This window comes from Cricetulus griseus (assembly GCF_003668045.3).
Source record: "Cricetulus griseus strain 17A/GY chromosome 1 unlocalized genomic scaffold, alternate assembly CriGri-PICRH-1.0 chr1_1, whole genome shotgun sequence".
Taxonomy (NCBI): Eukaryota; Metazoa; Chordata; class Mammalia; order Rodentia; family Cricetidae; genus Cricetulus; species Cricetulus griseus.
In genome coordinates this window covers 196,888,181-196,901,059 of record NW_023276807.1, presented here as the reverse complement: position 1 = coordinate 196,901,059, position 12,879 = coordinate 196,888,181, and the positions used below count along the sequence as shown (strand labels likewise).

Here is a 12,879-nt window from a genome sequence, read left to right as displayed (position 1 = left end):
ATGGGGCTTTGGCAGACCATTCTACTCGAGCCCCCACAAACAAGAGACAGGCAAGAGCTAGGTAAACCACTCATTAGGTAAAATGCTTCACTGTGTAAGCATGAGAACCTGAATTATGATTTCAGCACCCATGTTAAAAATAAAGAGCCAGAGATGGTGACATAAATATGTAACTGTGAAGGCAGAGATAGAATCCTTGGGACTTAATGGTCAGAGAGTCTGAGATCAGTGAGCTCCAGGTTCAGTGAAAGACCCATCACAAAAAATAAGGTAGATAGTGATAATGGAAGACTCCCGACACTGACCTCTGACCTTTCATACACACCCACAGGCAAGTGTGTGCTTGGATGCATGCATACATACACATACAAACAATAAAAAGTAGTAGCAGAGGCGGGCTCTACCCTCAGCCTGAGCCATGCCTCTCTGTCCACTTTCCCAATTCTTCCAGCACCTGGGACTCAGACTTGCTTCCTCTGCAGGCTGCTTCTGGGGCCCTGGAGTTCTGGGTGCTACAATGTGATGCTCTTGAGGTTCTTACAACAGGGTCCCAAGCTAGGTAGGGCACTTACAACCTGAGGCTTCATATAACACACCCAACATGGACACTCTGAGTTCTTTCCAAAATGATCAGTTTGGTCCTCTTGGCTTCCGGAGGCACAGCTTCACACCTGGAGGCCTGAGCACTAGGACCTGAGAGCTGTGACCCTGGTCCGAAGCACAACTTGGCAGATGACAGACAGCAGGGCATAACAAGAATCAGGTAGAGGTGGATGTACCAGGTAATGGACTACTGCTTGTCAATGAACCTCAATTCATCGGCCAGAGGACTGCAGGCTCCAGCACTTCATGGGTCCCAGTGGAGAGGAGCTACACAGGCTCCATTCACAGGAGCAGCACAGGCCTGCTTTTGGAGGAAAGGAAGGGGGCAGGTCTGCACATAGTTTGAACAGGGGTATCCACCACCATCCACCAGTATTTCACACACAGGTTACACAAACTGACCTTTATTTGTTGTACTGAAGTCTGTTTTATTTTTGATACAAAGTAACATTTTAGTACAGCATGTCCCACCTGTCAGATCCATACCTGCCTATCCACTGACGTCGGAACAGGGCCCTATGACCAGGGAAATAGTCCTTGTCCCGCAACTGTGCAAGTAAGACCTTGAAAGTGGTCAGCAGCGTCTCTCAGTTGTCTGAGCTAGAAAAGGTGTGCCTGTAAGGCACAGAACAGCCTTGACTGCAACTCTCGTTCTCTTTTTAAACAGCTGTGCAAGAAAATATATCCCTTTTAAAAAAATTTTCAATAATGGCTAAACTACAATCTAATGTCTAGAATTACAAAGAATAAAATGAAATCAGAGATTTCTTACTAATAAAATGAAATGTTAGGAACAGTATTAAAATATAGGTCCTACCCCAATGACACACAGAACCCAATACAGTACCTATTAATAGGACACACAGTTGAAGAAGGGACACCGCATCAGCTCTTTAGCAGATCTGGCATCAGAAGTGTGGTGGGGGTGGGGTGGGGGGATTGGTTTTTTTTGTTTTTAAAAAGAAAAGATACCCAACAAAGAATGGAGATGTCTTCGTGGAGTCAGGCTGAGAATGTTGTTGCAACCAAGATGAAAAAACCGCCTAGATTTTCTTCTTAGATTTTCAATAGACGAGTCTAACCATTACATCCACTACAAGCTCTTATTTCAAAGTCTGTGACATGAATAGTTTCATGCCAGAAAGAGCTGAAACACCTGTGCCAGTGTTAGGGTTACCCTGCCACCTTGTACTGACAAAGGCTGCTGGGCATCTCAGAGTCTACAGGAACGAATGGCATGCCCATGCCTCCTGCTGAGGACCCAACCGAAACACTGAGGAACCACGAAGCTCTGATGGACTAGACATGATGCTTAAATATAAATGCAGCTGGAGAAGAAACAAGGGGCCAGGGAGGCAATAGAAAGGCCAAGAGGTGAAGCTGCAAGAATGCCAAAGCTGCCTTCCGTGTACGGGAGGAGCATGCTGCAATGGCAAGTGGGCCCCACCAGGGCACTGGTTCTGCTACCAACAGTGGTGTGAGCACCTGCAGTTGTGATGTCTTCCAGGAGAGGGGCCACCAAGGAGCAGGAAGTCTATCAAAGCTCTGGTCCCACTGACAGAAACTTCCTGTAACAAAGCAGCTCCCCCCAAACGAGGTTCCAATTGTCCTGCCCAAGAGACAGGAACATCAAACCAACAGGGAGTGACAGAGGGGGTGGGATCAGGGGCTGGGCACCGAAATGGAGCCATTCAAGTAAACATAAACAACCAAATACTTAGAAAAGGCTTGTAAACTTGTGATTAGCAAGGTCCTGGGCACAGCACCTCTGCTTGGCTGGCTATGGGAGGATCAAGTCTTTTGTGTTTCTGCTTTTTTGCTTCCAAGTGGACATGTGAGTGGTGCCATCCACCAGCTGGGCCCAAATCTTGGGGGCTCTCCGTCTACAAAGGAGGTGTTCCTGGAGTCCTGGTTCCAGGTCCATAGACAGACAGACCTCTAGGGGCTGCAAAAGAGCCAGCCAGCTGTCCCCACCATCTGGTCATGGAGGTGCCTCTGGCACAGCTTTCTGCTAGGGTGGGCAAGCAGGGATCCACAGGACTTTACTTTGTTCTTGATTGACCATTGCCAGGATCTGAGTGCAAATGCCCGTCAGGGCTCCACCTTGAACAACCCCTGCAGAAAAGCCCACCAGACATAGGCTAGATCAGCTCCAAGTAAGACATTCCCACCCAGTAAGGGAAGTGAACAGTTTGCTTGTCTGTAGGAAACTGGGCAAAGGAGAAAACCTCCCCCTGGGGAAGTTGACTGCTCACAAACTGCCCACCACAATGACTTGGGGTGGGGGTGGGGGTGGGGGATTGGCCTGCCCTCTACTGGGGAGGGGGAATGACAACTAGGCAGCATAAAGAGAGGCAGCCTGTGGGCATGTTAGGATGGCAGCACGGGCAGCAGCTCTGCAGGGGATACGCAGGAGTTATGGAAGGACTAGTGCCCATGTTGGTAGGCTAGTGCTACTCCAGGGCACAGTGGGCTGAGCACACCCCCAGAGGACCAGGTACATTCAGAAAGTAATGAAGTTTATGTAATTTTATTTCTGTTTAACCTAATTTTTAAAAATATATATTTAAGTTTCAGCATTTTGGTTTTTGTTTTTCTAGACAGGGCTTCTCTGTGTAGCTTTGGAGCCTGTCCTGGAACTCACTCTGGTAGATCAGGCTGGCCTCAAACTCACAGAGATCCTCCTGCCTCTGCCTCCCGAGTGCTGGGATTAAAGGCGTGCACCACCACTGCCCAGCAGTTTTTAACATTTTCTTTTTTCTATTGGTCTACTGGTCTGTGATAAAGTGGAAGTGAAAATGAGACCAGGCTGGTCCTAACCCTTTCTGTGATGTGCTAAAATGACCCCACTAGCTCCTACAAATGGATGACTTTACCCAATAGAGGTGGGGAAGCTGCAAATCTGCATCCACAGGTCTCATCTGGCTGAGAAGCCGAGACTAGCAACCCACCTAAGCCCCTCACTCCCCCACAAGACTGGGCCTGAGCAGCACTCAGGGTAGACAGCTGTCTACACTGGGGCTCACTTGGGTTCTTGGGGTTCCCAACCTATCTGGAGGTCACCACGGTTATGCTGCTGGTTGTTTGTGCTGTGATAGCTCCTATTGCATGCTGGCTAGACCATGCCCAAAGGCCAGTGAGCATAACGCTTCACCTGGCACAGCTTGGATATTGGCCTGGACCTGTGGGCCAAATGTCTATGTAACAAAGGGTAGGTGGCAGCTCAGCCTAGTCTGTCTAGGAAAGTTGGGCTGCTGTCATTCCTAGGACTGTCACCAGAGGAAATTCTCTACTTCTGGCTGAGCCCACACCCACTTACCTGTGAAGTACCTGCTGTACTCTTGATCGATCTTCTGTGCCGTCTCAAATTGCTCTTTGGAATGCCTCTGCGTCACTTTGTCCCTCAAGTAGACAGGGTCTCTCTGCTCCCTGTAGGGGCAGCCAGGGAACTAGATGAGTCTTAAACCTATCCCTGGGTCCCCTCTTCCTTCCTTGGTCCAGGGTGTCAGGGACATCCAGGATGACAGGGTTGGGCTAGGACAGAGGATCTAGGGTACTTTCCCATAAATTAGTAGCCTCTAGGCTGTATGGGGAAACTGTGGGCATCTCAGCACCCCAGGACATGGACAAAGCCAGAAGACACACAGGCACCAGGAGCTCAACAGCACAGAAAAACCAAGTGGAGAAGGAGCCTCAGTGAGTGCGGCTGAACTGGACTTAGACTACCCTGTTCCCCTAGGGGAAAGGGGATGGGCGGAAGGGAGCTCTGCAGACAAAGCCAGCGGTTCTCTAGAAGTGCGCTTGTGCCCAAATAAGGAGGAGGTGCTAAGCTTGGCTAACGTTGCCTCTGCATACATGCCCAGGGTCAGAGGGGGATAGTATTGTTCCAGCCCCAGACCCAACCCCAGCAGGAACCCAATGGGGCCAGACACCCACTTGATGTGCTTGGCGCTCTTGTAGCGGATGAAGATGACAATGGGGTAGATGTGCATATGATGCAGCCTCTCGATGGCGTGTGGGGCGATGTCCAGGAGACAGTGCCGGTTCTGAGGGACAATGGCGTAGTGTGAATATGTAGGGCAGATGAAAGGATACATCTTCTGCCTACCCCGCAAGGACTCACCCTTGCCCCCCACAATTCTACCTTCCCCCACACTCCAAACACCAGGCAGCAGAAGCAGGACTTCTGGCAGCCCACTTAAGACAGGAAAGGAGACTTCACTGGTGGCTATCTCCCTCCTTCCCCTACCCCCCCCCCCCCGTAGCTGCTGAGGTGAGAGTGGGAACTGGCCAGGAAGCCACACCTCAACATGGGGACTATACTGACTGGTTTTGTGTGTCAACTTGATACAAGCCAGAGTCATCAGAAAGTAAGGAGCCTCAGTTGAGGAAATGCCTCCATGATATCCAGCTGTAAGGCATTTTCTCGTTTAGCGATCAATTCGGGAGGGCCCAGCCCATGTGGGTGGTGCCATCCCTGGGCTGTTGGTCCTGGATTCTATAAGAAGGTGGTGGTCTGAGTAAGTCATGGGGAGCAAGCCAGTAAGCAAATCCCCTCCATGGCCTCTGCATCCAGGATCCTGCCCTGTTTGAGTTCCTGTCCTGACATCCTTTGGTGATGAACAGCAATGTGGAAGTAAGCCAAATAAACCCTTTCCTCCCCAGTTTGCTTTTAGGTTATGGTGTTTCATTGCAACAATAGAAACCCTAACTAATCTGCTACACTGAACAAGACTGGAGACTTTGGGATTCATGGGGTGGGGCATACAAGCTTTGCATGCTATGACAGAAATAGACCCCATGAGTCCCTCAGCCTCCAGGAAGGGAGTCAGCCTAAGAAAGATCACAGGCACCCTGTGTGCAGCTCTCTCGGATGTGTTTCCTAACTGAAGCTTATCCCCCACCATCAAAAAATAAGCATTTTCAACTGTGAGCAGCTTGAATTGTCTAGTAGAAGAGGAAACTGTAGCCAAGAGAAGTGACTAGAGAATACTAGAGGCCAGAGGCCAGAGACTGAGGAGCAGCTAAGACTGGCTACTTCCCTAGCACACCTTGCAGCTAACCCACTCCTTGGCAAATGGACCCCAGGATGTCAAAAGCACCAAGAAACACTCTTGGCCTTTATGGAGTCAGAGACCTGGCAGGTGGCTTTCTATATCCATGTGATCCATGTGTTCAGGGACCCATCCCAGAATGGTCTAGAAGATGGCCTCTCCAGAGTTCAAAGCTCTCACCTCAGTGCCCTTCAGAGAGCAGAGGATGCAGGTACCCAAAGTGCCAGTGACTCCTATGTCCCTCCCATGAATCTGTGTGCTAGTAGTGAAGTCAGAGACTCATAGTATCCAGGAGGATGAGACCAAGGGCAGGAGGTCTCAGTGGCTGAGGCGTAAGAATCAGGGCAGAGGGTCCCAGATAGAAGAGGAGCCCAGCCCTTGGGTCAAAGCCCTAAGTACCTTTTCTGTGATCTCCTTTATTGAAGCCACGGTGGTAACATCAAAATGGCCACTCCTCCGCTTGTAGTCCACAAACAGGCAGTCTTTGACACCCCGCTCAATGGCTTGTTGGGAAGCCTTCATCACCTCTGTATGGTAAGATGCAGAAGTCAAGGTGCTGGGTGTAAAGGTCCCCCATGCAGAGAGCAATACTGATAAGCCTCATGGAGCCCCACACTACTCTCTGCTCTCCTGGAGAGAATGGAGGGCCACAGGTGGGTCTCCCTGCATCAGCAGGACCCTTAGACTCTGTATACCAATTACTCTGCATGGCCAGAAAGGTAGGTGAACAAGGACAGACACAACCTAGTCGGCACAGGGACACCCCTTACCAAGCGGGCATCTGCAGAACTTGCCAGGTGCTTCATTTACCAGCATCTCTTTCACCACATCCAGTAAAGGCCCCAAGATAAGGACAGGCCGCAGAGAGGTACAGTCCACCTTCTGGACCCGCTGATAGGCCAGGCTCACTGAATCTAAGAGACAAGAGGGAGCAGGGTCATGGGCCCAGCCTGGACAGAGGAAGAAAGCAGAGCTGGGACAGCCATGGCTCCAGCCTTACTCACCTAGATAGGCCTACCCTGACCTTTGTTACCTGGACAGGCCTGTCTTCTTTGTCTCACAAAACCAGGCCAGCGAGGTGACCGGGTTTAAATCAGGTGCTAGTTTTATCAGGACCAGCCTCACATCTCAGGCACACCAGGGCACAATCACTAATGAAGTCACTTAGGAGACTGCAAAAGTCCTTCTGCCACTGAGGACACTGGGGACAATGGATGTCCAATCATCTTACTCTTTGTTCTACTCCAGGTCTTCCTCAGTTATCCTACGCCCACTGCACCCACACTCACGTCTTTCTCTGCTCACTAGAGATGTGGCTCCAAGGTTTGGAAGCCATAGCCTCCTCCACAGGTATGGTTATATGACCCATACCTGGGCATGAAGATAGAGGTGATGCAGTTACTCTTTAGCCTCTGCCCATGGACCAGAAAGATGGTGCTGTGAGCCAGCTCTGCCCATACAGATGGTAACAATCCTTAGGAACTGCCTGAGACAGAAGACTGAAGGAACCTGAGTTTTCAACACAGGGCCACTTCCCCTGGGCTGCCCACTGTCTCAGACTGTGTGACACACAGATGAGCTCCCTGTGAGGCTTCAGCTGCTGCTCTCTAGCTTAGCTCTAGTGATCAGGCCACTTTCCTAGTTAACAAGCTAAGTGAACTCCCCCACCAAGTGCACAAAGTTCTTCCAGGAAGAGATGGTCAGGAAGGTAGCAGGCAACTGCCTTCCTAGAAACTCCTTGATTGGTATGTGCTGGCTTCTCAGAAACACAAGATACAACACATCCAGTCTCACACTAACTGGGGCCCCAAGGGAGCAAGACAGCCAGACAAATCAAAATTGGGAATCCAGGTATGAGACTGAAAGAGAGGAGTGCTGGGGTGAGCTTCCTCAAACTGGATGAGTGACCAGTCTAAAATGGGAGGAGGGAACGGGCTGGAAGAGGGCTTAAGGTGACTGTGGCAGGCAGATGCTGGAAGGGAGGGATTCTGTGGAGTCTGCACACTTTTGTGGAGGTGCTACAGACAGAAGACTGTGGCACACTTACCTGAAAGCACAAACACCCATGCTCTGCCGAGACTAACCCCAGAGGCAAAACAAAGAACAGTACAGTCCTGCCTTATAACACTCATCATACGCCTGTGTGCTTGTATTTAAAGGTTGATTACACAAGTTTCTATACGGTACTTCCTAACCAGGAGACCAGCTGGTCTGTGGTCTACATTCATGGCCTTGAAATGCCCACGTACTTTCTCTTTTAAAAAATTAAAAGACAGATACAGCCAATATCGTTGACCCCTCCACACTAACCTCCTTAGATGCAGCCTTTATTCTGATCTGGAAGTGTGTGTCTTTTCCACATAACTCTTATTAACTATAAGCTGATTTTTATGGGCTGACAAAAAAAACAAACAAACAAAAACAAACAAAACAAGAAAATAACATGTATGTGTGTGGGAGGTGTTACATTCAACAAAAACGACATGACACTATGAATGGTTTGTAGCTCCACCTTCCCCTCAGATTGTTTCTAGACCACATCACAGGAATCCATGCTCCTCTACTGAGGACTCTGCAATATTCCATGCACAGGTAAAATGTAAACGTGGGCAGAGAACTGCTGTCAAGACACTGGGGACTCAGGCAGAGTGTGCAGAAAATACCCAATAGCAAGTGGGACAAAAATGGAGTTTTAGGGCAGTCACAGCAGCCACAAACTAAAGAGCCAAAAATGGAGTGGGAAGGGATGAGGCAAAAGCTATGCCTAGGAAGCTGGAGACATGGCTCAGAGCTCAAATCCCTAGCACCCATGTAAAAGGCCAGGCATGGCCACCTGGCTGTGACCCCAGCAATGTGAGGACAGAGATATGAGTGATTCCTGGCTGCCAGCCTAGTTCCTGATTAAGTGAGAGACTCTGTCTCAAAGAAATAAAGCAGAGTCCTCCTCTGGCCTCTTTGAGTGCATATTCAACCATAAACACACACATGTGAGATGTATGTATGTATGTATGTATGTCTCCACTCACAAGCAAATAAATACAGAGAAAAAGAACTAAGTCTGAATCAGAGACTTCCCCTGTAACCCTTGCCAAATTCCAAAGCTCTGAGGAACAAGAAGCTAAATGTGAAAGAAAAAACATAAAACCACAGAGCAAAGGATTCCACTGACTTTTGTGTGAAGAAGAGAAAGTCTGCCATAGGAAGGAGGCCCCGTGGAGCTGAGACCCAGATGCCAGTTCTATCTATCAGTCAGGGTGAATTTCACGCAGCACAGTCGAGGTTAGCTCAGCCTCCCCTTGGACCCAGGTGGCCACTGGTGCTGGCTCCCGAGGCACTGGAACTTCACTCTCAGCCTTAACATTTCCTCTTGTTGACATTTTAACTGGCAAGCTCCAGGCATGTTTATGGAGCAGACAGAGCAGAGCAAACACAACTCAGAGATGGCCAGACGGAGCAGCTGCCGGATAGTCCTCACAGTTGCTGAGACTTTAATAACAGACAAGATCTGGGAAGTCTTGGCGGAGAATGAAAGCCTATTACAAACATCAGATGGAAACTCTGGCACTAGATAAGGCAGTTTCTGAAATTAAGACACTGGACACCAAAGAAGAGCTGGACAGTGAGCAGGGCAAAGGTCAGTGGGAAGCATCCTGTTTGGCTGAAGCATCTAGAGAAAAGGTTTGAAAAGAATAGGAGAAAGCATGCAGAAGACATGAGACCAACCTGATCAATCTTGTCAGGGAACTAAGAGGAGAGAGGCGAGAAGACCATAGAAGCGAAGCAGCTTGGAGAAAATGATGGCCTAAGATCTTCTCAAACATCAAGCTATAGATTTAAGAACAAGAAGGTAAATATACCTGGGCAACATAGCAAGGCCTGATGCTGTAACAGAGACAATGCACAAACCCACTGGGCCCAGGGGATGTCACCTTCAGCATAAAAACATTAGAGGAACCCTCCCAGAAACATCATGTGGTAGGTCAAAATGTACCTCTAAGCACTGGGTCACTTTTTATTTAGCGTTCTGTGGCAGTTTGAAGAAAAATGGGAGTGGCAATAATAGAAGGTGTGGCCATGTTGGAGAAGGTGTGGCCTTGTTGGAGGAAGTATGTCACTGTAGGGGTAGGCTTTGAGGTCTCCTATGCCCAAGCTACACCCAGTGAGACAGACCACTTCTTGTTGCTTATAGGCCAAGATTGTAAGGACTCTCAGCTCCAGAACCGTGTCTGCCTGCATGTTGCTTTGCTTCCCACCATGATGATAATGGACTAAACCTCTGAAGATGTAAGTGAATCACCCCAAATAAATGGTTTCCTTTATAAGAGTTTCCATGGTCAAGGTATCTTTTCTCAGCAATAGAAACCCTAAGACTAGTTCTATTGCTACAACAAAACACCATGACCAAAAGCAAGTTGGGAAGGAGAAGGTTTATTTGGTTCACAATTCTACAATTCTGTTCATGACTGAGGGAAGTTAGGACAGGAACTCAAACAGGGCAGGAGCCCAGAGGCAGGAACTGATGCAGAGGGCATGAAAGGGTGCTTCTTACTGGCTTGCTCATCATGGCTTGCTCATCCTGCTTTCTTACGGAACCCAGGACTACCCACAATGAGCTGGGCCCTTCCCCATTGATCACTAGTTGAGAAAATGCCTTACAGCTGCATCTTATGGAAACATTTCCTCAACTGAGGCTCCTTCTTCTCTGATGATTCTAGTTTGCCAAACTGACACAAAACAAGCCAAGACACTTCTTGATCCCAGTAACCTGTGACTCTTACCTTTTCTAGTGAGAAAGTTCTCCTGGGTTGATGCCATCACATGTGTTCCCCTCAGAAAAGGGAATTTTGAGGCAGGCACACATAGCAGTGAAGGAGATGTGAAGGAGTAGAAAGAGGTTTCGAGGTAATAGTGATGTGTCTACAAGCAAAAGAATGTTGGTAGCCACTGCTCAAAAGCAACAAAGGCTAGGAGCAGATTCATCCAATAGAGCTTTGCAGGGCAGTGGAGGCTGCTGGCACCCTGCCACTGATGTGGTGGCATTGGTCTTAGACATTTGAGTAATTAGACATTGTTTTAAACTACTGTTTATAGTGATTTGTTACAAGAGCCATAAATACAACCTCCTATGCGCTGTGTGTGTGTGTGTGTGTGTGTGTGTGTGTGTGTGTGTGTGTTTATAGTGATTTGTTACAAGAGCCATAAATACAACCTTCTATGCGCTCTGTGTGGTGTGGGGTGTGTGTGTGTGTGTGTGTGTGTGTGTGTGTGTGTGTGTGTGTGTGTGTGTGTGTGTGTGTGTGTGTGTGTGTGTGTGTGTGTGTAGGCTAGAAGCCAGCATTGGGTGTCTTCACTGATAGCTCTCCTTTGACATTTACATAAGTTTTACATAAGTGCTGAGGATTTGAACTCTGGTCCTCAGCACTTGCCCAGAAAAGCACTTGCTTTGCTCATGAAACAATCTCCCAGCTCCTTGAACAGCATTTTTTCCCCCTCATCGTGCATGATGTATGTGTGTTGGGGGCGGGGGCATGTATACCATATGTGGAGGTCAGAATTAACATTCATAGAGTAGGCCTTTCCTTACACCTTTATGTGAGTTCGGGGAATGAAACTAAGTCACCAAGCTTACTCAGCAAGCTCCTTTACTCTCTGAGCCATCTCTCTTAGCTCTGAGAATGGTACCTTTTTTTTTTCCTCCTTTAAGACAGGGTTTCTCTGTGTAGCTTTGCAGCCTATCCTGGCACTCACTCTGTAGACCAGGCTGGCCTGGAACTCACAGAGATCCACCTGCCTCTGCCTCCCAAGTGCTAGGATTTGGCATGCGCTACCACTGCCCAGCTGAGAATATCTTAAAAGCGTTGAAGCAAAATGCAGTCAAACCTCTGAATCCACAGTTTTGAGTTCACGGATTTAATTAATTGGGGATAGAAAATATTCTAACAGGTATTATAAGTAATCTAGAGACAATTTAAGTATGTGGGGAATGCACTTAGGCCATAATCAAACTCCAAACCGGTAATTCACATGAGTTCCAGAACACCTACAGGTCTGGATATCTAGAGGAGGCTTGGTACCAACTCCCTGACATAACAAGGTGTGGCTTTAAACACCAACCTAAGGTATATATAGGGGAAATTCTGGAAAATAGACATTGTCAGATAAAACAGAAAATGCATCACTGAGCACAAAGCACACATTCTAAGAAATGTTGAAGGAAAGCAGAACGATGACAAGATCAGACAAATAGAACCGGGAAAAGAGTGAATAGCAGCAAGAGAGGAGAAGAGAAATGGTGTGAAAACTGCTGAGGCACATTGGGGTGACAATAGAAATGCATGGAAGTTGGGATGGTGATGAGTGGAGGTGTAGTGAGCCAGTGGTTCAGACTTCTTAGGAAACTGGTCCAATTGATGGCCTGGGCCAGCAGGCAGTCAGGTGCATGTGGTAAGGGACACTGAAATCTCCAAAAGACTATAAACTGAAAACTGGAGAGGTAATAGAAATTCTTGATTATTCCCAAAATGGAGAGAAAGACAAGGGAACATAAAAGAGGTGGAACAGGCAAACATAAAGAAAAGACAGTGGTATTTTAAATGATCTGAATGCACAGAAAGCAAGAACTTAGATCTGCCATCTGTCTACACATTGATACTCAGGTCGTACTTTGATACAGTGTGTTAAAACACTGGCTGCTACAGTAAGTGAAATAAAATCTACTCTACCCTTTCCTATTCAAGGAACAGTAAGTAAAACTACAAGGAAGTTCAAAGCATGAACTTTGATAGCCAGAAAAAGGTTAAACATTTAGCGACTAAGACAGAGAACAAGAATAGATATCAAAATATTACACATTACAGATTTTCCAAAGGGATGTTTTTTTCCAATGACAAAAGGGTCACTTCAGGAAAACAGAATAATCCAGAAGGTATGTGTTTCTAATAACAGTTTCCAAATCAGCAGTGAGGCTAGAGAGATGGCTCAACCACTAAAAGCACAGGCTATTCTTCCAGAGGAGTGGTGTTGGTTCCCAGCACCCACATGGTGGCTCACACCCACCTGTAACTCCAGCCCCTAGGGTTCTGAAACCCTCTTTTGGTCTCTGTAGGCACTGCACACACATGGTGTCCATACATACATGCAGAAAACACTAACACACATTAAAAATTAAAAGAACAAAAGCAGTACCAAAATTTCAAGGAATTGACATAAACCCACCCACCAG

At 47.8% G+C, this 12,879-nt stretch overlaps 1 protein-coding gene across 3 annotated transcripts in view; it reads right to left on the bottom strand.

The window, feature by feature from the left end:
- Nucleotides 1–991: 991 nt before the first annotated feature.
- The window catches only part of Dlg5 (discs large MAGUK scaffold protein 5), a 116,759-nt gene continuing 104,871 nt past the window's right edge, over nucleotides 992–12,879 (bottom strand). For all 3 annotated transcript variants that reach the window (XM_027387495.2, XM_027387496.2, XM_027387497.2), the window contains 5 exons: nucleotides 6,428–6,571; nucleotides 6,057–6,184; nucleotides 4,540–4,649; nucleotides 3,923–4,032; nucleotides 992–2,718 (listed from right to left, as the gene is read on the bottom strand). In XM_027387495.2, coding sequence (XP_027243296.1) covers nucleotides 2,615–2,718; nucleotides 3,923–4,032; nucleotides 4,540–4,649; nucleotides 6,057–6,184; nucleotides 6,428–6,571 — 596 coding nt within the window. In that variant the 3' untranslated portion in view covers nucleotides 992–2,614. The remainder of the gene's footprint in view (nucleotides 2,719–3,922; nucleotides 4,033–4,539; nucleotides 4,650–6,056; nucleotides 6,185–6,427; nucleotides 6,572–12,879) is intronic.